General features: G+C 46.3%; 1 protein-coding gene across 1 annotated transcript in view; it reads left to right on the forward strand.

Annotated features, from left to right (window-relative positions):
- Positions 1-21972, forward strand: part of LOC142581548 (frequenin-1-like) — a 325333-nt gene extending 303361 nt beyond the window's left edge. The window contains exons 7-8 of the mRNA XM_075691216.1: positions 4547-4621; positions 9779-21972. Coding sequence (XP_075547331.1) covers positions 4547-4621; positions 9779-9871 — 168 coding nt within the window. The 3' untranslated portion in view covers positions 9872-21972. The remainder of the gene's footprint in view (positions 1-4546; positions 4622-9778) is intronic.
- Positions 21973-27032: the final 5060 nt, after the last annotated feature.

Below are 27032 nucleotides of genomic sequence, written 5' to 3' on the forward strand. Positions count from 1 at the left end.
ACGCCCTAAGCTTGAATATGCCTCTTCTGTATGGGACCCTGGCTTGGATTACTTAACAAATGCAATAGAATCTATACAAAATCGTAGCGCACGTTTCATTCTTACTAACTATTCTCGGAGATCAAGCGTAACATCTATGAAGGCTACTTTAAACCTCCCTCTCCTCTCATACCGTAGGAAGTTAACACGCTTATCACTGCTGCACAAAATTTATTATTACAATCTGGAATTAAAAAGTGAACTTTTGTCCGAACCTGCATACATATCATCTGGTACTGACCATCGCCATAAATTGAGCGTTCCACACTGTCGCACGAACCTATTTTTTTATTCATTTATTCCTAAAACTACCAATGAATGGAATCATGTGCCGGCCTCAATTGTTAACATCACCGATACATCTGCTTCTAGAACTACTTTTGAATACTTTTGTTAATCCGCACTTTCTATTTTTTTTATATTATACCCTGTTATCTGCACATGCTCTGTATTTCGTTCCACTCCCTTCTGTAACGACTTCGGGCCTTGAAGGTACAAGAAATAAGATAAATAAAATAAATATAGCCGTTCGGTTTCACTGCCGGGGGAATGATGTGCGCATTTTCAAGGCTACTTCCTAATCGAACGCCAGTGAGAGATGCGCACAAAAGCGGCAACTCTGGCATCATGCGCGCATGACGCTCGTCGCCCCGGTCTTTGTTTCCAATGAACTCGGTAAAGCGCACGATGCTTTTGACTTTAGGATCGCATCCTTTGCTGGTGGTTCTTTAGAGTGGTGAAATATCGTGGCAAATCAAGGACGCGTTCGACCGCTGCTGAAGCTCGCTGCTGAACTCACGGTCGCTACATCAATACCTGCACTGACGAAATGCCTCCCGGTAGAGCTACGACATGCAGTCACAATTATAGGAGGTCAGACCAATGCGCATTTGACTGAGTCGGTAAAACGAGGAGGAAACGAGGACAACGAAGGGGAAATCCTAACAGCACTATCACTTCGCTGATAGTAGCCACAACTACTTCCAGATTTCACCGCTTGAAGACCTTGTTATACCAGACATACGCCGCTTTCGATGCCGCGTCTCTTCTATAGCGCCTGTTTTTCTTTCCTGTTGTGTCTGCATTGTGGGCTTTAATTTTGCAAGGGTATACGTCCCTCCTAGCAAATAGGGTGCGAGATATACAGCTACTATGTAAAATAATGTGCACCCTCGAAAGAAAATAAGGGCTTATATCGGTCTATAATTCCTATCCTTACATGCAAAAAGGGGTGGGAGTTATAGACCGATTTGCACCCTTATTTACTTTTAACTCTTTCGTTACCGCTAGAAATGTGTTCATTTTCGCTGCTTTTTTGTTTTAACGTTTTATTTCAATATGTGGTAGGCGCAACGTATACCGCGACACGTAAAATTATCGCACGAGCAATGGTATTTTGAACTGATGTAAAGCAGTGACAATTTCTCAGAAAATTTGTGAAAATTCTTGTGTGAAACTTCAAATGGTGTACATGAAGGAACACGAATGAAAGTAATAAGTTACTATTTTTAGTACAAGAACTGATAGTGAAAGAACAAAAAAAAACTGATATATACCAAATATGCGTCTGGCTCCTAGTTCCCAACTTTTGTAAGTCAGATCATGCAAGAAAATTATTATGAAGTTTTGTTGGTGCCATAGTGATGTCAATGCTGTGCGGGAAAGCAGTAGCTTTGAAAACGTGAAAACGGGTAAGTTGCTTTTGTACAGGGAGCATTTGTTTTTACCCACTGCAGCATGAACCTGCTTAGCTTTACTTTTTTACTGCATTGTTTAGGCTCGTGAAGCAATGGTTGTCAGGTCAGGGAGCATGCAGAGGCCTTCTCATACATGATTATTGAGTTCAATCAGCTTTTTTGTGGAAGCAAAGGTGGTCTAGTAAAACTAGTGCTTGGACTATTGCTGGAGCCTCCAGATGCGTTGTTCAGTTCCTATACAATGCTGTCAAGTAATGCGGAGTGTTGTGCAACATTGTACAGTAATGAATAAGGGCACTTGCACCGGCGGTGTTCGAAATGTAAGAAATTAGACAGCTAGTAAGGCTTCGTGGAAGGTCGATTTGAAATTTACTGTGTGTTCCTGTTTGAGTGAAAACGCCACTTGACGGGAACAATTACTCGTAATAATTTTTACATGCACTGTCGAAATGCTGATGGATTAAAGCAACCCACGATGGGAAAAATACGTTGCACTTGATATTACTCGAACCCAATTATCGAAAAAACATGCACTCAAGAGCGTCTACTGTAGTTTGTGACATAGTTAGAACGACCTAGACATCGGATCGGAAAATTCGACAACACCAGAAAACCTTCTGTGTCTTCACGGCTCCTGTCAATTAAAAATTATGTTGCCGAGTCAAGTATGGTGCCAATTATGCGTAGTTTTGTTCAGGAAGTGCTATAAACCCTGTAGGCTAGCTGTGGCGATACCTCTAGACAAAATTTTATTTTTCCAGACTCCCCCCCCCCCCCCCACAATAACTAAACTTGTAAAATCTAACAAATACGTAACGTTCAGTCGTCTTTTGAGACGTTGCATGGTGTTGCTATTGGAAGAATCCCAACATAAATGTTTAAACAGCGCATAGAAAAACTGTCGATCAAATTCATCTGTTTCTATAGGTGCGGTAGGGAAATAATTAAGGGTGTAAATTATTTTGCAGCGTATAGTATGCTGTAGTAAATCCTTCGAGCGCATGTCCAGCGTATTTAAGGATTTACACCCGAAAGGAAAGCGTGAGCATTGTAATGACCTATCTGAAGCAATGGAAAGGAAACTTGTACAACAAACAAATCCAATGTCATCTAAGACAATCTTAAACTGATTACCACCTTTGAAAGAGAGGTGCGCACTCCAAAATTGGAATACGCAACAACTAATGCACCAAGTAAATATTGAGCTGGGTTCTATAGTGTCGTGTCTTCTGTGCTTCTCGTTCTCGCCTTACGTTTTTTTAGCGCTAGTTAAGTATGTCTTACCGTCAGAAATTTCTATTTGAATTTCACTAGACCTTGTGTATAAAATGAGCACAAGCATACAAAATAGCACTCGCAGTGGTACGAAGACCAGCACGACATCGCTTAGCCAAAAGTACAATTTCATATCACAGGGCAAGAATTCCCCAATCCGACATTTATTAGCTCCCCCCCCCCTTTTTTTTGCCTCTAAATTGCAGCATGCCCCAAATTCTCTCTCTTTGTCGATTTCTTTTTTGCCTTCACAAATCTTCGGCTCATTTCACAAAGCGTTTAGTCTTGATGAATGGTTTCTTAACGGTTAATGGCTTGAATGTCGTATCGACTGCCGCCAGGATAAGACAGTGCCCGAACTAAGGATTTCATATCGTTCCTTCTAAAACAACTGCGATCTTATCTCTTTTCTAACCCCAGTATTACACACCAAATTTAGTTATTCGGAATTTTTTTTTCGATCTACTATAACTGTCGGTGTTTGCCGGCTGTTGGTAAAAAGACAAGCGTCGTCGTCGTTGTTGTTGTTGTTGATGATGATGTTGTTTATGAAATTATGTTGCCATAAAAGAATATGCCACAGAAGGGCCGGCTATCCCAAACATAAAAGACAAACTCCAGCGACTAAGGAACGCAGAAATACGAAACAAACGAAAGAAAGAAACACAGTAAGGAAAAATAGCCGAGCTATGGAGCATCCCTTAACTCAGGCGTTGTCGTTTTCGTTCGACTTGTGTCCGTGTTTGCACGCCCGCCCTTCGGCACCATGAATTCTATAGCAATACACTGGTAAAATTTGGACACGAGGCAAACTGGGACAATGCAGCAAATGTGAGAGTTGAAGGCGGTATCTCGTTAGGCTTGCACTTAGTATCGCTAATCATTCAAAGTGACAACACCCTTGAAGTAACGGATGACAGTCTGCATCTGTTCTATGCGCGACAGTTTCGAAGCCTCTTTAAGGCTGCATTCACTTTTTCATTGGTGACTTCCGCGCATTGTGAACACACACGCACACGTACACGCAAAAAGGTGTCCATACGAACAAGAAACGTCAATATTTTCCGTCGTTATACAGTCGCTGACATAATAATTTTCACCATGGTTCCCTGACGAGACAATAATCCATCGAACGTTGCGACGAAATTTTTTCTGAGTGAGTCTGTCTTCGCATTTGGAAGCCAGTTCAGCAGATCGAGTAGCTATTTATGCATTATTTTGTAAGTCTTTTGCACCTGTTTTTGCAAACGAAAGTACACGGCGGGACGATGCGCCACCAGGCATCCTGCTGCCTGTTGACCCACTGCTTGGCAGACTTGCTTTAAGGGAAAGAAAAAACGAAGGAAACGGAAAAGACGGGAAGCATTCTGTAGCTCGTGCCACCAATGTGAATACTCGCTCAAAACGCTATGTAAAAAGGAATACCTTGAAGTTCCGTGCCTATCCCTTTTATCAGCATACTTGCACTATGAATGGCATGTATTGAAATGCTGTGCTAAATAATCGAGCCATCTTGTTCGTTCACCTTTTCGCAGGGTAGCCAAGAAAAAGAAGACGAGGAAGATGACCCAAGGGCCAGGGTGGACCGCATTTTCGAACAACTGGATAAGGTATGGCATTATCGTGCTGCAATCTTGAAACACACACACACGCACGTATGCAAACACACGCATCCACATATACAAATTGAAGCAAGCACACACACACGCACGCACATACACACGCACGCGAATGCACACACATACGCGCACGCAAGCTTTTTTATTACTTTAATGGGAATTTCTTGGCTACAGAATTGCGCCTCGTGTGACAGATATATATATATATATATATATATATATATATATATATATATATATATATATATATATAAGCGAAGGAAAAATCGGGAGGTTAACCAGAGGTTATGTCCAGTTTGCTAAGCTGTACTGGAGAAGGAGATAGCGGGTGCGAAAGAAAGAAAGAAAGAAAAGAGAAAATAAGACAAATAAGGAAATAATGAACAATGTAGAGCTGTATGTATGGGAGCTGTCACACATTCTGTGAAGACGCCACATAGTCATAAGCAATATCGTGCGACAGATAGCAAGTGCATGCCAGTAATCTGGCTTGTAAGAGGAGGTGGAAAGGCCGTTATGGCGAATGCTTATGCAACAGTGAACGCTTAGAGCTATACTCACAACAAGCTTTTCCATACGCCGCACGAAGTATCTGAGTTCAGTCTGTCTACATGCCATTAGAACGAAATTCTTGTACTGCATTTGAGTGTGCAAAGTTTGTTTACTAAAGTAAGTTGGGTTGAACGCTTTGTACCAGCTCCCTGGCTTTGATTTTGTGCGCTTATTGAAGCCAAACTGATGTCTGCTGTTTTACTTTTATCGCGCTACTTCTGCTGTGTGACTTGAGTGAAGGGCGGCTTGAAATAGGATGTCATAATTAGGGTGAAAAATTTCTTGTATTGCCGTTCTCTTAGTAAACAACCTAATCTTTAGTAAACGCAGGTTTTTACGCGAACTAAATGCGAAAAACCAGAGTAAGCAATCAGTGCAAACGATCACTAATGGCGTTAGAATTTCGTTCACATATTTTAGATAAGCGAGATACGACGCGCAACGCACACATTTCGCTGTGGTTACGGCCCATTAGGCAGCCGGAACGCATCCAGGGAAGTGCTTTTTCCAGCGTGAAAGACCGTAGAATATAGCAGTGTAACCTCGCTATTGAGGTAAGGGCATTTGCGGTGCGCGCAACCAGACCGAAGCAGCGTATATGTGAAAACTGCGCGGAGTAAAATATGCTGGCGGCGCTAAACAAGATCTCAGCTGGTACGTGTTTAAAGATCCTAATGCGCCATCGCAAAATCGACTATAGGTCGCAGTAATGATAACAACCTACCGCGCGGGTAAGTCATGCGTGACGGGTGGAGAAGACAGCGCTGCTGCCACACGCAGTCATGCGCATTTCAAAACGACGTGCGCATGTCTACACAATGTGCTGTGGTGCGCCAGCAAGTATCACTTTGGCCCCATTGAGCAGCCACATCACGCCGGTATACGTGCCCCGTCCTCAGCCGGCGCTTATAATACGCGCTCTGCGCACTCCACCCAAGTGAAATTCTGCGCAGCATTTACAAATGCGTTCGCTTCTCGCGTGTAGGGGCATGCGCACAGCACTGAGCTCCCGCGCGATATCTCCCTCTCCCCCTTCCCCATCTTTCATCACCACCATCCCTCTCCCATGTGCAGGGTAGCAAACCGGTTAAGTTAAACTGGTTAACCTCCCTGCCTTTCCTTCGCCACTTTTTCCTTCCTTCCTTCCCGCGCGATATAATGTGGCACCTTTCTTTGCCTCCTCTCTGAGGGCGCTTACTCGGCCTGTTTTGAGTTGGGTAACGCGATGCTCAGAAATAAGGCCACGCTGGTCTTTTTCTTTTTCGTCCCTGCGGCGGAAGGAAGGCGGAGGGCGATTACAAAGAAAGTCAATCACGGCGCTGTGAGGGGAATCGGTTGTTAGCGCGACATCGTCCGTCGTCGCTATTGCTGCCTCCGCTGTCGCTGCACGCAATTAACAGGGTGGAGTACGGTGCGGCCGACTTGAGCCGGGGCGTTCATTACATTAGGGCATAAACGGCACTCAGACGCAAGGGCGGATACCTAGTTCGCTGGTGCGTGAGTGGCGCCGGGTTTTGTTTATTGCCCTCGCTGGCGGCATTCACTCGGTTGGGCTCTCACTCCACCCTCTTCCCCATTACCCCCCCCCCCCTTTCACATTCTGTGTAATGTATGCTCCCAGCAGAAACAACGGCGGCCGCAGCCGCCGTCAGACATAAAAAAAAAAAGAAGGGGCGAACGGGATAAATAAAGGGGATACGTGCTATGCTTTCGCCCATTACGTTCCTCCGACGGGGCACGGATCGAAAGAGGGCGGGTGCGTGGCTCGCGTCCCGTGTGACGTGCGCCGCAAATCCGATTACAAATGCGCGAGCGCTTGCGCATCTAACGTCTGCAAGACATGGTGCGTGCGGGTGAGTGCTGCCTACCACGGGAATGGAGTTTTCTTTCTTTTTTTTACTTCCCCAGGTAGACTTCGTGCTGTTGCGAGCGCCAGAAAGCAAGGAAAGAAAGGGAGAAAACACCTGATCGGAGCCACTATCTCCCGATATGTCATTGCTGCACTCTCATGCATGTTGCTCAAGCACGCGATTTGTCCTATGGATGCAGTGTTCTCACCAGGAAAGCAACTCGCCGCGATGGCTTAGCGGCCGTGGTGTTGCGCTGCTGAGCCCAAGTTTGCGGGATCAAATCCCAGCCGCGACGGCCGCGTTTCGATGGGCGCGAAATGCGAAAACACCCGTGTCCCGTGCATTGGGGGCACGTTAAACATCCCGTGGTGGTCGAAATTAATCAGGATTGAGGTCCCTCACTGCGGCGTGCCTCATAATAAAATCGTTCATTTGGCACGTAAAACCCCAGTATTCAATTCAAACTACGAACGCATTCTACCTGTGGGTCTTCGCAAAATTGGTAAAGAAAGCACAGATTTGTGGCAGCGCCAATCTCACCATGACTGTCGACGGTAACGCGTTGAAGCATTGAATCAATGTAGTGACACAATGCGTTGTTATCTTTGAAAAGAGTTATGTTTGAGGCACGTGTTGAAGCGGGGCTCCTCTTTCTCGCTTCGCTAAGAACACACGGCGCCATATAGCTCCGGCGCCGCGAATTTCGAGCATGACCTCCGAAACGCTGGGAAACGCGCCGTGCAGCCACCGGGCTCCCCTCTCGCGCTTCTTTTTGGACAACGTGCGCCATCTAGTGACACTGCCGAGAAGTGCGGGCTTGGCCTCCGAGACGAGAAGCGGGGCGCGCCGGTGCCTGCGGACGCTGAGAATTGTTCCCTCGTCTGCCGCACACTCCGTGGCACGTACTCGGTGACCCAAGTTGGCGAGAGGTTCGCTGAACCACGGCACACACCCAGTGCATTCATGGTGCCGCTCACTGAAGCGTTGGTGTGAAAACCGTTCATTGAAAAGCGGTAGATGCACACCCAGTTAATGTGTGGCACAGCCTGCTAATGCGTCGGATAGCTGTCCTCGAGTAATACTTGTGACGCGGGTTTGATTCCGCTCAACATCCGAGAAATTTAAGGGATCTTTTTCGGCATTGTATATCGACACATGTGCGCGTGCATGCCCCCGTGGAGTAAGGGGCATGCACTTGACCGAGCAGGTGGTGGTGGCTGGGCAGGCGAAGTGTTGTCGCATGTTGCTGACACGCAGATATTCGGGGATGGGGAGGAAGGTATACGTACCCGGTTATTACATATGTCGCTTTGCACTTGCCAACCAACATTTTACAAATTTGTTTTGTGCATTATTTGTGACTGGAAAAGAGATTCACCTTGCCGAAACGCAACGCCGCGTGCGGCAGCTAAACTTACTTTTGTCAGATGACCTTCGCTTTGCTGTGGCAGGAGGTGCTGGTAACTCATTGAATTGTTTCTTCCCTACCAGCTTGCTGGATGATATAATGAACAAAGTGTTATTACATGAAAATATGAGGCAAATATGCAAAACAGTCCAATTGGCAGTGAGAGGTGCTAGGACTACACTGTGCAAAAAATGCTCCCGCGCACGTGTTGTTATTGCTGTTGTGCATGGTGTCCACTACAGTGAACATTAAACAAAAATGTATTACACAGAAAGAACGAGGCTTCATTCGGGCACCATACTTCGAGGTATTGTCTCCCGAGACTTCTTCTATCCCGCGTAGACAATTATATGTACCAAACCGCCGTGTCATGAGAATTATAAGTGAAAGTGTGTGTACGCGGGCGTATTACCCACCGGAACATCAGGATGCTATCTTTGAAGCTGAGCCAGGGAAAAATTGTGGTCGGCAGCACCCTGTGAGGTAGCCATAGAAAACTTATGTTGGCCACCGGAGTGGGTACTATGCACCAGAACTTCTCGGAAGCATTAAGCCTGCTCTAAAAATCGCCGAAATCTGTCCACTGTAGTGGGCAGCATGCAGCAAGTAATTTTGTCATGATTTCTGTTTTGGAATAAAGAATCTGGTGTCAAGTTTAGACATTCCATGGCGAACTCAGGATAGAAGAGGTAACATTGAGATTGGTCTCTGAAACGCTAAATGCCAGTCCTGCGTAGCGATTAAATGAAGAACTTTGTTTTACGGTCTATGCGTTTAATCCACATTTTTTCTTAGGTAGAGTGTAGTATCGCGACCAAATTACAGACGAGGTTTTTCTTAGCTGACTTATTGACAATGCGCAAATGGCTTGTGTGACGTCTTTGCGAAGGCTGCTCGAACACTTTCTCTACAGTAAAAGCGTCTGCCACGTCTCTCAGTGGCAGGAAGGTTAGAAGCTGACCAATCGAAACCTGTCTATAAAAGTGATTACACACCCGTCGAGGTGGTCTTAATATCCCTATAGCTATTCATCCTCGAAACGTTAGTATGTTGTATGGTTAGCACGGCTAGTGGGACAAAAACGGCGTCATCACATTACCCGTGCCAACCATGTGCCATACTTAAGGCGCAAACGATGAATGCCTCTTGACAAAAATGAGTCCGCCCATCGAAACGTCGGGCTCCACCTTTTAGAGGGCCTTTCATTCGTTTTGGCCTTCCGCCCACTGCGTGACATTGATCGCGCGTCCATACAACGCCCCTTCTAACGTTGCTGACGCTTCTTTTCTGTGTATTCCTGCCGCACTGACTCTCTCTTTTCTCCTTCTGTCTTCGCAGAACCAGGACAACAAGCTGTCTTTAGAAGAGTTCAAAGAAGGCTCAAAACACGACCCGAAGATCGTCCAAGCTTTGTCCCTGTACGCACCATAGTAGACGCTTCCCCTCCACGCCTTTCCTGCCCCCCTCCACCCACGACCCCCGCCTTACCCGCCCGGGCGAGCCGCCCGAAGCCTGTGCGAGGCTCCGCGGAGGCCGCAGCCGGCGTGTCTTTCTTTTTTTGCTGCCGACAAGAACGATCCATCGGGACAGGCAAGAGGGGGTCCGCCTTCCGCTCCCCTTCTCGAGCACATGCGCTTTCCACGACTCACCGCCGCCTCCTCCGCTCCCTCTCCTGTTCACGCCAATCATTTCAAGCCACTGTGTTGCTCTCTCTACCGTTCATGTCTCTGGCGGAGCGAAGAGGCTGCCATCGGCGAGTTTCTTATCAGCCGTCGCCTATCGATTTCACTTTGTATGTCTCAAGCGCCGGTGAAACGCACACAATTTTGTGGTGCATGCACATAACACGCGACAAGCCTAACTTCTTTCTCTCTCTCTTCCACAACGTATCTGGGGAAGGCCAAATTTCTGTTAATATAATTGGCATTCTCTCCTGGTGCGCGGACATAAGTCGCATCGTTTGACGTGGAAAGGCGCTTGCTCTGCATGCATCGTACATACATAAAATCTGGGGTGTCGCCCAGACATGTTCGGCGGCGATGTCACGGAGCCTGCATGTTTCGTGTTGCACACCGAGCGAAATTCCTGGGGCCTTGTAGAACGCAGGTATGAAAAAAAAATCAACGTGCTAGGATTGTCGTGTATTATATCGTAAAGCGACAAGGTAACAGTGAAGAAGAAAAAAAAATTACCTACGCGTCATCGTTTCTTTTCCATTACATATCTCGCGATGCACTTGCAATTATTTGCTTGGTCCCTCACTGATTTATTTTTTTACTCTGCTCTCACGACTGAGTCGGTGCGAGGTTACGAATCGCTTCTCAATAAGTCTTTACTTTTCTTGTCTCATCGCAAGACACATGACAAGCTCTCTTTTCCTCGTGTCCGTCGATCACTCATTCCTTTTTAATCAAAGCAGCGAAGTGGACGTTTAATTGGTGTAAGCTTTCTCCCGATGAGAAAGAAGAAAGGGAAAGAAAAGGAAGCTTTCTAAAAGTACGTCAGCAGGAGTCCTTTCTTTTTTTCTCTCTATTTTTGTGTTCACTTTATCATAAAACGAAACCATAAAAAACACAATAATGCGGACTTTTAGCATTGCTTAAAAAAAGAAAAAGAAATCAAGAACGGCCGACGGAATTGTTGCGCGCTCTCTTTGTTCTATGCTTTTCCTTTCGCCTGCAAAGAAAATATGCGACCTAAATTACACCCTCAAAACAAGTTAAAAGCGCAATTTTGTCGATCAGTAACAAAGCATTCGATTTCGTTTTCTTGTTCCTTCTTTTTCAACACATAATTACACTTTTTTGTGCTTTGTGTTGGTAAGGCTCACCTAAACACGTTCATGCACGCCTGTGAGGGCTCGAGAGACCGTTGTGAGCAGATACCGAATTGCATACGCACTGAACGAGGCTTTCCGTTCCTAAAATTGGTTTGCGACTGCCAGGCACTCGCGTAACTCCCAATTAACTGTGTTGGGAAGAGCCGTTCTCTTACACAAAAGGCTTTGTTATTCTGGGCCTTGTTTTGTGCAATATGTTGTTGCTCTCAGATTAGTCCAGACGGTTTACAGTTTATAATTTCAAGCAGACGTTACTGACATACAAAAAACTAGCCAGATCTCAACGCGTTCAGTAATTGTACAATCTAACCCTTGTTATTATATAATTATCCCCTCACACGCTCAGCAATACTCCATTTTCGTCCCCCCACCCTTCTTTTTTATTATCACGTTAAACTTCAATGTCGAAAGCTGCTGTTTCGTGCACTGTTTTGATACTATGAGAAGATGGTGGATGCTTTTCACTAGCTTAGTGAAGGAGCTCAACGCCCGGCTGGGTATTATGTACGCCGTCAACACGGACGCCTACGATATGACAAACGCTGTTCAGTTCCTTCATCCCTGTTAAATCGCGCTCTCTATTGTGCACTTAAATATAGCTTCGGCTCATAAAGAATAGCTTACGGATAGCCATATTGTGCGAATTCAAGGATCAGAACAGTTATGCTGTAGGCTGCGTGAAAACCAATCCGCACTGTCTCCTGGAGCTCCGCTACAATTTAATGTCGTTCGGCTGTCCACCTCCTCCCCTTGCTTTTGTCTCCTTTTTTTTCTCCCCTTTTATGGCGCTGCCGACACGCGCGCCTTTATTTACGGATGTTAACGCACAGCTATCACTGTCGTGAAGCGGACGCATTTGCAGTAACTAGAGTGAAAACACGTCTGCTCTCACGATATCGGAGCAATGAATCGAGCGATCTCTAAACGAAAGCAAAAAAAAAAAAAAAAAAGAATGGAATGAGAATAACGATGATGGCCGCAGCCGCGTCCATCACGCACTACTCGCAACGTGGCGACGTCCGACTTGGGGTGATCGGGATGCCTCGATACGAAATAAGCTCCTTGCCCGATATACCCGGTCTCTGTGTAGAGCGAGACACGGAAGATAAAAGTTGCGGAAAAGTGTAATATTTACGAATGATGCGCGCTCGTCGCCCAACTTGGTCGCGTTGGCGAGTGTCCTTAATTTGTCAGTCGCAGAACTTTAATCGCTGAACCTAGGTGAACTGCGGCCATTTTGTATGTCACCGCAGTGTCGCGTCGCAGCCCTAGTTTTCCCGGGTGTCGTTCACCCGGAAAGTAGAGCCGCGGTATTCGAGAAGACACGTCGTATCAAGGAGGCCCGAGATGGACTCGCGCGGGCACGAGTCCATCGAGTCCTCGCATCCGGTATTCCCACAAGACTAGAGCTCCTTGCGAGTCGGCAGCTCTTTTGTTCGTTGTTTTCCTCGCTTGGCGCTCGTCCGGCAGTTTGTTTGTTTCTGCAGCCAGGGTTCATTCTTCTCCCCGAAACGATCCGCCAGGAAGACCCTGCTGAGAATTCCGGTGTGCCTCGCGGCCGTCAGGAAAAAGAAAAAAAAAACAAGAGAAACTGCGCAGCACAATGTTTTTTCCTCTCTAATTTTATTCTGTTTACACCGCTATGGAGCGGAACAAAAAGAAAGCAACCATCTCAAACTGTCATTGGACAATTCCCTTCTTTATATACTCCGCTGCTCAGACAAGTTTGCCCTCTTCTTTCTCACCCTGTCTCATCAATCTATTTCTTTTCTTTCTATCCCAGTTTGGTTGTCCGAAACAAAAGAACGAAAATTGATTGGTTCATTAAGGTGAATTGAGACTCAAAAGTAGGTTCACTGCGCGCACCGAGCACGACGTGGATCAGCGGCACCCAATCACGCCACGTGGCCACAGACAAGGTGTTCACGGCGCCAATCTGTTCGAATGGGCCACGTCACATTCGATGCGCGGAATGAATCGACGATTCGGTGCGCTGTGTTAATCTTGTTTTAGTAACTACGTTTTGCGTAGGTTCCATGTTCGAACGCAGCTTGGCTTTCACTCCTGGGCGCTTACTGTTTGCAAAGTAACGCAGTCTATTCCCCGGAGTCTGTTCTGTATACGCGTATATAGGCTAGGCAAGTGATAGCGAGCAAGCGGAGAACAGCCCGGTCGCCGAGATCCCCGCTTTTTATTTGACCCGCGAGATCAGCAATGAAAGCTTGCTTACAAAAGGAAGCTTACACGAGGAAGCTTGGGCTCTACTCCACCTCCTACCCAGCCCTTTGCTTCTTTTTTCTTAGACAGTTGTTTCAAGAATTGAAGGCTAACTATATTTTCACGATTGTTTCCCCAACCGCTCTCGTAATTCTTCTCGACGCTGCCTTTAAGAAAGCCGGTTCAATTCTTGCGCAATGACCTGCCCACCTACGGCCCGAACGTCCGATGGTATTGTGTCGCGCGTGTGTCTGTTTAATTGCGCGTGACTAAATGGGATACCGCAACACGATAAACCCTGAAAGTAGTAAGTTATACTCCCTTTTTATGAACGCCCCTGACTTTGCGCGATAAAGGCCTCTCAGCGTGTATAAAGGTTGTAATTTTCTAAACCTTCAGGTAGCAGAGGTTCCAGGGTGAGTGTTTAAATCCCGGTGATTAACCGCAATGGAAGGACAATATTATACAGCGCAAGCGCGCCTTAGCCCTGGCGCCTGCAGCGGTGCCGCGGCGTTGCAGCTTCAAGTATAGCACACTGTGATAAGCGTGTGTAGGCACGCTTAGGTACGTACGGCTTTAGCAATTTTAACCAAGTGTCGTAACTTGCATTCGGTGTCATTATTTGCTTGTTTTATTTTTTTCTTGATCTTTCCTTCCTTCTGCAATAAAAGCGAAGCATGCTTTCTTAACACGGGATTCAGGTATACTATACACAGGATGGAGCCGCTCCCTACTTTCTTCTATTGCCTCACATCAAACTATTGCGATTTACTCGTTCAATACGTGTGATTACTCTGCAAAGTCTAGATGGTCCATTCTGAGCTTTCCTCTCACACATGCGGTCATTTCTATTTCCTCATGGACCAACTAAATTTACTTATAAGGCGTTCTTGGGGCTAGATGAAAGTACAATATTGTTCTCGCGCATCAACAGAACCTTCTTCATTGCAGTTTTGTTTCATTTTGCACAAAATTGTTGAATTAACTTTGGCAGCGCTTAAGCACACTGTTCTACGCACATAAACACATGTCGAGAACAACATGAAAGATGAGAGGAAAGTCGATTTTTTTTTTGCTGCTATTGTACAGTTCGTAAGGAAAGATCATATTAAGCCATTGCAGCATTGATCTTTCTTGTTATAGGGAACTTAAAGAGCGCACTAGACAGTACTTCAGGGTGGCATCAGTATGACTGATGAACAGGGTTTCTCAGCATTCTGCGTGCTGCGGCTTGCATTCGCTCACTGTTCGTCGCTTATAACCGTTGTCGATAAAACGCATATTCATGTTTATGGACGTATCAATATATTCTGCCGCGTTATTTCGCATTTTATGCGCTTCATGTATTCGCATTTCTTGACGTTATGCAACAAACTCGCTGTTGCTTTCCACTCTGTTACAGGATAGGATAGCAGCAGTAAGAAACCCTGCGTTCTCTGGCACAACATGTAATCTCTTACAGTTCTATCACCGCTCATACAATGTTCTTGAAAGTTGTACAATTACATGAGCATGACACAGCATGGAGATTTGAAGATCAGCTTTAACGTGAGCATAAGAACGTTGTATCGGTAAGGTTGGCTTTTTCCCCGGCGTTCGCTACCATTCAGGGCACATAATTTTAAGGGTAATTTTAGTTCACCTACATCCAGTTCATGGCTCCTGTTCGGAACTATTGACTAGATATCTCTGTTAGCGTATAATATACCGTTCTCATATGTATCGTTCTGTGTGTATTTATGTATAATTGCCTTATGAGAGCGCTTTCTCTTTTTATTGCCTCTTAACACCTTACATTTACCTACGTTTGAGACCTGTGATTACCGTTCCCACAAGCATTCCACTACTATTCTCTCGACTTTGAGCGATCTATTGCTTTCATTTACATGAAAACATCACAGAGTGTGCACCACGACGAAAAAAAAAAAAGCCAAGCATGATCTCAAGGTTGTGGACCAACGTTTATCACATTCCTTCTTTTTCTGCATTATGCGATGCGCAAAATGAAAACGTATTATTTTGATAATCCGGGTACTAAGCCTGACGAAGAAAAGGAAACTGAGTATTGCGCCGTTGCAGCTTTCCGGCTGCGGCGAGGGGCGAAAACAGCGACAAGCCTTACGGTATTCGCGACACCGGGACGTAATTAAACCTTCAAGTTTCCGCCGCAAAGTATTATTTCGACACGCGAATTACTCTCTACTCTTTAGTTGTGCTTCACGTGGCTTCGCGTTCAGATACTGCAGTTACGCACCCGATCACCCCCTGCTCCACTTCTTTCTCCTCTTCCATCCTTTTTTTATCGCTAAGGCGCGAAAGCAGGATGCGCGCACTGTAACATATTCAAAAGGCGTACACGAACAGCCCGGTCCTTCACAGCTTACGTCCCATTCACTTCAGGCCCAAGCTGCGTTAAACAACAGGGGAAACGCTGCATCACCATCAACTCCAGCCGCACACAGGCACCACACTCATATCGTCCGAAAGCACTTTCTTCGAAGCGCGCGTCGCCTGACACCCGCACGGAGGAATTGTCGTAAATGCCGCTACTCGAGCCGCCACTGTCTCTACTCGTCACTGCGCTACGAAGAGTAGCTGCCAAACTGTGCCGAAATCTTTAAAGAAAAAAAAAAGCCAACTGCAGAGTGCGTCATTTCAGAAATGTGCGACTCGTTCGAATTGTCACATGCTGCAAATAATTAGGCGTAAGCACAACGATGCCTGTAGCGAAGAAATGTAATTACGTTGGTTTTTGGGAATGTAGGCGCGACGTGAAAACGGAACGCGAAGATTCTGCGGCCAACTAGCTCAAGACAAGGAAGAGCTCCAGCTTTGTAATTTCCTTTCTCTCTCTCTTCTTCCCAGTTCTTGGCGTTTGACCACCGACTTCCAAAACCACAGTACGCTTTACGGCTGCTGCTCCCGGGCCGAATTCTTTGTACGCATATCACACAAGCGTCTTCGGCTTTAGTCGCAGCCCGCACAGCGGAGAGGCGTAGGCGATAAATCTGTTTTTTTTTCTTCTTTATTTTCCACTTCGGACGACTGAAAGAGTCACAAATCGTCTTCTCTTCTGATTACCCGCAAGTTCGGTGCAATGATTTTTGATCCATATATACATCGCCACCGAGAACTCTTGCAGAACTTGAAGAGAGCTGCTAACAGGCGTCGCAGCATTATATCAGTCCCACGCACATCTCACGTAGGCTGTTGTAATGCACCATTTCCGTTTTTATTTCGCTATCAGCAGCACTCCCTTGAAGGAAAGTGGCAACTATCGTGGCAGTTTGAAGTCGGAGGACATTAATTTTAAATTGAAGCGCTTTATTCAATTTATGGTTTGAAACTGTCTGGGCATGACGACACTGGCAAATTCACGTTTACCGGGTGACTCGTCTATCGGCAGGTGACCTAACACCGAGGTGATATTGTCGGTTTAGGCTGCAGACGATTTGACACCACTTGCTCTCTAAGTAAAATCGTGTGTCGTCGCGACATGACAACGGGCAGCAAATGTTGGTAAACTTGCGAAGGAATGCCACATAGGCGTAGCGCTTGTGTTTCTTCTCGATTTTCGTGAGCCTCTGGCTCTCGTGGTGGTATTCACGACCCTAAGTAGCCCGAAGAAGCGCTCGGTTGAAGCGCTCGTCCACCGTCGGTCGTAACTGCCGTTGTAAAGGGAGTCTCCGGCCCTGTGCCACGAGGTTGCCTCTCTTCCGAAAGGTGCGCCAAAGTCACCTGCGAGGGGCATCGCGGTGAAGCTCGCCGCTCGTCTGCAGCCAGGCTCGCGCATGCTTCACGCATCGTTCGCCTCCTCGGAGATTGCACCACGAGGCTTGCAAGACTCATCTCTGGGTTTGTTTTAAGCCAACTTTCGCTCGACATCTGCCGCTAATCCCAACGGGCATCTCGCATATGGGCATCACGATAAACGCATGACTAATCAAACTGAAAGAAAAGAAAGGAAAAAAAAAATCGCGCGTTTTCACATTCCGCGAGGGCTGTCTATGGGTCTCTGTTCCTCTATGTTGTCACAAATTCCCCTTTCCACTTCGGCGGTGGAGAGAGAGAGGCGTAGGAGGAGGCTACACAAAGCAATGAGGTCGAGCTGCACACGGTGTTGGAACTTCGCTTTATCAGTTCTTGCGGGGCCCTCTTTTATCGCACGCTACGCTTAACTGTACAGTTCTCGCAGAGTCGGTGTGACAAGGTCTCTCGATAGGTTTCTGGACGACAGCATAGCGTTCGCTGTACCCTCTTCTCTCAGAACAGCCAGAACCTTGCCACATCTTTTTTCCTCCTCGGCAAATACCGGCCGTCATTAAATAGACATTGGAAAGCAACGCCAAATCAGCTTAAAATGGTAAAGTATTCTTTTTGAACTCCATATTCGTTAATTTCGCAGTAATAGATTGATTATTAAAGAAAAACTAGGACCAAACTATACTGTATTTCGCGGCGAAAGATCAGCGTCGGTGGAAACAGTGTGGAGTCACAGATTTCGAAGTACTTGTCCAGGTTTTGGACGTCTTGGCACATAAAAGGTTTTCGAAACTTGCCAGGTTGAGTGTTTGATTATATCGTAATGTTATATAGTCCTCTTCTAACGATAAACAATTACTTAGACCCCGACAGGCGCCATGGAAGTTCATGTCGTCACGGTAAACCGATGAGGGAACATTAGCGACACGTTTCTGGCATACTAAGCCTCTGGGTATAAGTGACCGCTTTGATTTTGCTGACGGTTAATTTACAGATACACCGAAACTTAATATTCCTCTCCCAGTTCTGGTCGTCCAGCACGCAGCATTAGGTCAGTGGCCTCACGTGAAAGAGCGTTGCGCACGAAGCGCTCCAGTCGAACGCATGTATAGCGAGATCACCTATCGCGACCAGTCTTCTTGTCTTCGTCCTTTCTTCGAGGGCTTAGGTTTTCTAGTCTTTTTGCAGGCCATTCTTCCATTTATTGCTTTACTTATGAATCATATTAACTTCGCGAATTTGTATACAAAATTGAAATTAACCCCTCTGTTTTTTTTTTTCGGTACCTTTTCTGACGCTGTTGTCCTCCGATAATGTAGCCTGATTCATTTTGCACGGCGTCGCCACGCTACATGTGCCCATCTGACGGCCCAGTGCTGCGTACCCAATCAGCGATGCTGTCGCAATTAAGTGCGACTCGTCGTATACTAAACTAACTTGTTGCGGTAAGGCACCCGAAGAAGCATATCATTTGAGCGTTCGCTTCTTCTTCCTCCTTCTACTACGCTCTCTCTCCCGGTCGTACTCTGCTGTGTTTAGTGCTCTCATTGTTCTCATTACCTTGTCTGGTTCTCCCGGAGCGCGCCCTTTAAGTCGCAGCTATTTGCTGTTCCTACGTCATGTGCCATTTGCCACGTCCCCCCGATTCGCGGTACCATTGCAGCCTCCTCAAAAAGACTACTGCTAGTGCTACCACCGCCACCACTACCCGAGTCGGTCGAAGGCTATGTCATCATACGTTAGTTAGAATGTTGTTTCTTGAAAGGTTGTGGTCCAATTTTTTCTCTCACGCTGCAGCGCACGGCATCTGTCTGGTAGGAAGTCGGTATGCGGAGGCAGTGGGCGGTATTGCCCCCCCCCCCTTTCTTTTTTTTACTGGAGTCGGAGAGGTGGGCACAACGCTTTAAAGTATGAGTAGCGTTCACGCTTCCTCCTCGTATCTGTCCAGAGTTGGACAGACAGGAGGCGCATAAGTATTGCTGCTTCAATATTTAATGCAGTCAGATGCGTACGTCTGTCAGCGGGCTATAAATCAGGCGAGTGGGCGAACACATTCTTTTCCAAGCGTGCAAGATGACTGTTTTTCCTTGCGAGCTTCCCTGTTTATTTTGTTTGTTTGTTTACCACATCGTTACCACTCTGGGGACTGTAAGAAAAAGAAACCGCTGTTAGCTGTACAATACCGTCATGTGTTCTTTGCCGGTTTGGGCTTTGTACCGTGCTTCCTCCAGCCAGTCGCCGTGCGCCGACGATGTATCATTCCAGGCGTGCCGGATGGACATAGCTGTACTGCCCAAAGGTGAAGGTTGCCTTGTATACTGTGGCACTTGCGGCACTCCAGCTGCTGTGAGCCCTTCGTTTTCACGCGCGGCGGGTAGAATTGCTGGTGCCAGTCATTCAAAGCACACGCCTCTCTGTCTCTCGTTTTATCTTGAGAAGTCGTGTTTTTTGTGAGATGTTGCGTCCGGACAGCACATGCTCGTGAATAAACCAATCGCGGGCCGAAAGCGAGTCAGCATTGCAATTGGCGGCGGCGCCCCTCCGCGAAATGTTCGAATTGTCGAGGGACGTCGGGACTGCAGTGTGCATTGTTGTGCCGTAGAAGCTCAGCGTTCTTTAGAGTGCATTACCGGGAGCTTTCACTTCGACGTGTCGAAGACTGTGGCTGTTTTCCTTTTTGTTGTCTTTGTCGTCATTGTTGTTGTTGCTGTTGGTTTTTAAGTAGTAAATTCATCGCGACGAATGGGTGACTTGCAAGGATGCTGCCTATGCCAATAACCGCTGGTGCGTGGTGAACGTCGTCTGAATTCAGGTATTCGGTGAATCAGACTTGGAGAACGCTCGACACTCAATGGGCATATCTTTACCGTTGATGATGATAGCGCTTGTTTGTTTAAGGCGGTGATTATAGTAGTAAAGAAAATGTTTTTTTTTTATATGGTAGAATGGGGTGTTTTACAATTGAATATTCCGACGGAAAAGCGTCTAACTTGTCGTGCAAACTAATCGAACACATTATTAGTGCACAATTATCTCCATTCTGTCTAAAAAAAAAAAAAAAATGTTTGGCTCCGTCTTGGCGTTTGAACATAAACGTGATCGTGCTGTAATGCTATCGTTCGGAAATTGCTACTGTTAAAACATAAATTGCTGTGCGAAAGTTTGGGAGTAAAATCCAGGTTTCTGGTGGTGTCAAAGCTAGTATATAGAGGCGAGCTCTATCATTTGGACGGGCTCGCCAACCAATTCCTTATCTCTTCGTCGAGAGCCACGCAAGAAGAAAGGAAAAACTGACACCAAGTCAAAGCGTTCTCCCTGCCCAACAAATATATATATATATATATATATATATATATATATATATATATATATATATATATATATATATCGCTGCTATAACAATGTCAGTCTGAAAGTTGGTGCAGTGCACGAAAGCGGCATTTGAAATCTCGCTTGATTTCGTTTTTGACGCTGCCGCCTTTTAGACAACCAGCGACTACGGCGCTACGGTTTCATTTCCCGACTAAGCGGTATTAACGTTGTCGGCGTTATCTGGCGGGATTGGTGTCGTTTATTTTTATTAATTTTTTTTATTTCTATAGTTGGCGTGCGGTCTTACTACGACGATAGGCGTGCATTGACCACAGGGAAACAGTGTTTAGGTGCAGCGCAGACTGAGCGGCTATATTTTTGTCAGCAATCATTGCTGAAAACTTCTTGATCCTCAAGCTTGGCAGGAGTGTTGTCGTCGTTTGCTTGCTTTTGTTTTACCTTCTGCGATTGCGTCCCATTCACGGAAATTAAGGAGCTACCTTGACGCACACTTGCGTCAAGGTAGCGATCTTCCACCAAAACTCACCAGTGCTTAACAGCGCAGCCGACGTAAGGCGCGCTTGCTTTCTCTCTGTATTCGCCTTTTTTCTATTGGTATTGCTCTGATTGTTAATTCCAGAAGGTTGTTCTCCGAACTGCGAACTTCAAGCAACAACTAAAACAGCAACAACAACAACAACAACAACAACAACAACAAAAGTCGAATGTTTCGATGGATAGATTGCATGGTACGAGTGAGAGCCTTAAAGTGAGCATCCGAGCACCTGATGGCAATAATGGGCCATGTCCTGTTCGGCACGCCTGAAATCTGTGTTTCTCTTGTGATTATGGTGATGACGGTTACAGTGAAGTTTTTGAGAACACAATCATTGTTTACGGACTTTCACACAGCCACTGTTGCATATTATATTGCCCGTTTATCCTTGCCCCACCTCACAGACCAAACGGCGTTCACACAATACTTGACGCTATTTTGAACCTATTTTGATGTTGGTTGCTGTATTCATGGTATGTGTTTATGTGGGTGTGGTTATCCCCCTCCCAATGAGAACATGTGACAGATTTGAAGCAATGACGGTGGGGAAAAAAAAGAGGACCGGAGATATTTGTATATATACAGCCTATTTACACCTATACATAATGTAGGCAGTTATACACTCTAACTCTATAACAATAACAAAATCAAATTCACTGCTTTAAAAAAAGGTGACACTTTTAAAAGATGCATTGTATAAATGCGCAAAAAAGGTGGAAAGAAACTCTATTCGGAGCACTTTCGATTCCTCCCACGCTGTTCATACCTAAGGAGCACATCTAGACATTGCTGACCGTTTTGTAAAAACAATTCTCGGAAACGGAATAAATGTTACATGTTTCTCTGGGTGCGTGTTTACTTTTAGCAGCCAACGTGGTACAGTGACAACGCCGCAGAACGCATGCTGTGACCTAGAAGTGTAGGTTACATTTATCTGTTAGAGAGATGATTAACGCTGACAAGCACTGCTAGCCAATCTTTACTATCACAGAAACATCAACCGACCGGTTCTTCAGCGGCTTATGACGTAGCGCGGCAAGTGATACAGGCCAGAATAAGCGCGTGCCAGCGAGACAGCAGCAGCACAAGTTACAACGGTGGTGATTACAGGACGACGCGGCAGGTTAACGGTAATACGTTATTCTTTTCTTTGTCATGGTAGCAGACAATAGAGTGGTTTAAAAACAGCCGACGAACACCAGTTAGCTTACGCAAAGAGCAGCGTGCCTTACAAGAGTGCCGGAAACGTCGCACCCACATCACTGCGAAGAACTGACGCGGCAGTGCTGACGCATGCTGCCTAGTTAAGTCTTCAACCAGAGCTTCATCAACGTGAAGCGGCCAGAGGTGAGTACAGTTCAAACGTAAGTACTTTTTCGGAAATGGATAAATCTTATACACCCATCTTCTCGTGAACGTTTACTATATATCCACCAGCGTGGTGTAGTTCTAAGCCGGCTAGCTAAGGTGATCACAATTATGGTCATGCACAGCCAGATGTAGGGCCACTTGAGAAATTTTTGCACTCCACTTCGAGAAAGAGAGAGAGAGAGAAAGAGAGATTCAATGAAGAAAAAATAGAGAAAATGAAACTAGTACTGACCATATGGAAAAAAGGAAGGCAAGGTAGACAGTTCGGCCGAAGCCAGTGGCCTTCCCAGCAAGAGCCACTACGATAACGTGCGAAACACCGCCTCCCACGGCCCCGCCCCCGTCCTACTTTCTCTCCTGTGACTACATTGATGTCTGCAGAGCTTGCAGCTTACCTTGGCGCGTTTTGTGTCGTAATTCAAGAACGGCCCTGAAAATGGTCCGCATTCGTTAATTCCGAGGCAAGAAGACACTCATTAATATCAGCCTTGTGACCCGCACCGTGCGGACGTGGTCGTGATTAAAGTCCGCCCTCCGGCAGAGGAAGGTGATCATGTCACTTTTCGGTTGACTGCCAGGTCACTGCGGCATCATCGGTAACGGGCATGCTGACGGCGCTACTCGGGAAAATGCCATGCATTGACCCACAACACTGAAATAAATAAATAAATAAATAAATAAATAAATAAATAAAAGTCGAAAACTCCTCTCGCTGGCCGGTAGCCCTACGTCGCCCATATGAAATACGCCAAAGTTTATAAATGTCTGAGCTGCTTATGTTTGTTGTAATTTTTGTCTGTGTGTCTAAAGGTGCGCGGCTTTTTTACTTACACTGTGAGTGGCAGTGGCACATAACACGGTTGGCGGTAACGCATTAGAAGTAATGGCATTACCGGTAACGCGTTATCTTTTTTTTTTTGTAACTTGGAAACGTACCCGTTACTTTTCCTAAATTGTAACGAGCAACGCAATTACGTTAACATTGTTCAGTAACCTGAAGGCCCCCACTGAATTTTACGCGGAGGTTCACCAGCTTTTCCTGTGATTAGCTAAAGCTGTCCCTTCGGATGCATTCGTCGAGTGCCTATTCAGCGGAGGCGTGGTTGTATTTGCTGAGAAGCGAGGCAAGCGGAGCAATGGCAACTTTGAAACGCAACTATTGCTCAAGTTCAACAGCAGGTGTTATCTTTTGGATAGTGAAAGCAAACTTCTGTGTCTGGGCATGCAAGTCCAGTTTTTATTTGGAACAATGTCTTTTACGCATTAGCACTATTATTTTGTGAGTAGAAGCATGTCCAGCATTTTGGGACATATTTTTTTTTCGCAAGTGGTTACTGTAAACTTGTTGACTGTTCTGAAAGGGTTTCCTTGCAAAGTTAGCATTGAGAATGAACTCCTTGCTTTGTGTTAAATTCCACGCTGAAGAAATGGTTCCGACACGTGCCGCAGAGCCATCAGGTGTACGAAACCCTAATAGCAAGTAACTTTTGACAATGAGGTAGGGGGCGGCGTTCTGAAAGTCTATCCTGAAGGCCCGCAGATCGCAGGAACCTTGGTAACGCGAGTAAGGCCTTCAGCGCGGATGTTCCTAGGGAGCTCTGACCTAGAGCTTTTAGTTCTGATAGTGGACGACTGTCCACTATCTCTCTCTTTCTCTCTCTCTATTTCTATCTGCCCTTCCCACTCTTTTCTCTTTTTATCCCCCTACTCCTTCGCCCCGTGCAGGGTAGCCAACCGGAACTACATCTGGTTAACCGCCCTGCCTTTCTATACATCCTTTTCTCTCTTCTTCTTCTTTGATTATGCACCAGTTCTACTTAATTTCTAACGACTTGTGTAACGTTCTCTTGCCAAATAAGGGTTAAAGCTTGCTATATGTGAACTATGACATTTGTAAGCTTGTTTTCCTCGTTCCTCCAACAAAGACCTTCTTTCTAAAATTTATGAGCATGGAGAAGCGACAAAGTAACACGCGTTAGTATTATTATCTTTTGCAACGGTAACACGTTTCCATAGCTTGAACGTATACCGTAACGCCTACAACCATAGAGTTTGATACAAGTAATAAAGATAACTGTGGTGCTATATAGTGTCTACGGGAGCTGCAATCTGAGCAGTTCAGCCAGCATAGGAATGGTGATTAGTACGTGGACTTGCCTAAACTTCGTCCTTGTGGCTTTAAGCGGCTTCGTGACGTTGCAAATGCATCATAATCAAGAAAGTACTGCGCTGTAAATAAATAAAACACTATGAAAATTGTGTGACAGCGGTATTCGAACAAAAGGCCTCTAGTACAGAATTTAAGAGAACGTACATTTGCACAACTTGGTTAGGCTCCATCTTCAGAACAGCGCAAAAAAGAAAAAAAAAACGGACTTTTCAGTCGGTTCCTTTCCTGCTCGGGTTTCTTGCGCTGTTCTTAAGAATAAGCTCTAGTACAGAAGCCGATATTGAAACCATTGCGCCACGGACGCATGGACAAGCGGTACCACTGCAATTAGTAGTTATTACACATGTTCGCAGAATCTTGTTGCCATCTGCGTTAAAGAAAGTATGCATGGCTTCAAAATTTAGACCAACTTGGGCGCAGATAAAGTCTAATAAACAAAGGCACAAGAACGTCTGGCGCTATACAAGCACGACGATCAGCCAAATCCAGGTACTACCCATCCTTCCCATGGTGGCTGAGCGATCGCAGCGCCAGAGTTCCCTATAGTAATTATTGTAGCAAACTCTATGCCTACAACAGTGCACGCAAGGTATTTCGCTCTCCATAATGCGTCAACGATGTCTCTGGCGTGTGTAGTCCCCAAAATGATACTTTCGGCTGTACTTGCTAAACCGTACACAGGCGGATGCCCGGGACCGCGATGGTCGATCTTCGCCACTTTCCGATTTCTAGACGATCTATTTTAAAAGTCCAACTTCAGAAGGTGAAGCAGAAACTGCTGCGGTGCTTTGTAAAGACAATTGACTTGTTCGGGCGCCTTTAACGGCATGCCGATATTAGCGTTGAGTAACATGCGTGTATGTTGTGATTTTCTTCTCCTTCTCATCTTTTCACATCCGGAAATATGAACTGCACAAAGGTGTCACGTTCCAGAGCTTCAGTGAACGAAGAGGCAGACCGTACTTGAAACACGATTTATTGCATGGTAGCAACTTCACCTGGCCGAATCACAGCCAAATGATACAAGGGAAAAAATGCACCGCCCAGACTTGCGGCTATACGTACATAATGGGTGATGGTGATGTGATCGCGATATGGGCCGCGTGACAGAAGGGGGAAAACGCTATCATGCAAGTACACGTGTACAGATATGAGACAAAACTGAGCTTGAATCTCCGGGGAGAACGCCAGGGGACGCCTAGTAGTGCGGACGCGCATACAACGGCTCCATCTTCCTCAAATGATTTTGGTGAATTTTTTGGCCAAACCCTGTAAAGTTGTGCATGATTCGACGCAGTTCGTCGCAAGGAACCAGCCCATAACGGATTTTTGCCGATATGTGAGCTTTTCGACAACTTTGGAGATTTGGAAATACCGACGAAGCGAATTGGCCGCGCTGGACCACGGCAGTGGGCACAAACACGAAGGCTCTACCGGAGACTCCGAAGTCGACGGCCAGCACGGAGACGCAGGATGGCTTGAAAGGTGGTCGCCGCACGGCCGCCCCACAGAGCGCTATGAAGCAGCTCGCGAACGCCTAAAGGCTGCCGAAAATGCCTTGGGATCATATACGCATCATTGTCAGACCAAAAGGAGGCCTCGACGTTAAGAAAGTCAGTACGATTCGACTAGCCCAAGCGTTGGCCACGACGGCTGCCTTAGCTCCGGACGAAGTGGGTGAAGAGATCTGCCCGATCGCTGCTCAGAATATTTTCATCGTTTCTACGCCGGCGAGGAAGAAAAACGCGTGTGCCTACGCGGCCGTTCAGCAGATACACCTCAGGGAAAGCTAGTACGACGTGGCAGCTTATTTGGCCGCCTCGGACAACACATGCAAAAGGGTCGTTCGCTGGGTCGACGCCGACTTCAGCGATGCTCAGCTGCGGACAATGATTGTTAATCAACGGAACTCGAAAGCGCTCGAGGTGAGACACATCAAGATTACTACGACGGTGGTGGTGCTCCTCGAAGGTATGGTAGTGTCGAACTACGTCATGTGGGGCGCTGGCATGCTGCCCTGCACGCTATACAGAAGACAAGTGGAAGTGTGTTACAACTGTAGAGATTTGGGACATCCAGCCGATGTGTGCCCGAACCCGAGCAGGAAGAAATGCAGGAGATGCGGTCCAGTTTTCCCTGCCGAAGATCGTCAGTGCACGCCAGTGTGCCACCTGTGGGGGTCCTCACCTCACCGCAGATCGCAAGTGCAAGCAGCGATTCCAGCTGCCCTACATAGTACGACAAAGACGACGCCGGCGCAGGCGTCGTCTTTGTCGTACTAGGTAGGGCAGCTGGAATCGCTGCTAGCACTTGCGGTCCGCGGTGAGGTGAGGGCAGGCGCGCCAGTACGTAACAGGCAGCCCAG

Source organism: Dermacentor variabilis, chromosome 1 (genome assembly GCF_050947875.1).
Source record: "Dermacentor variabilis isolate Ectoservices chromosome 1, ASM5094787v1, whole genome shotgun sequence".
Classification (NCBI taxonomy): Eukaryota; Metazoa; Arthropoda; class Arachnida; order Ixodida; family Ixodidae; genus Dermacentor; species Dermacentor variabilis.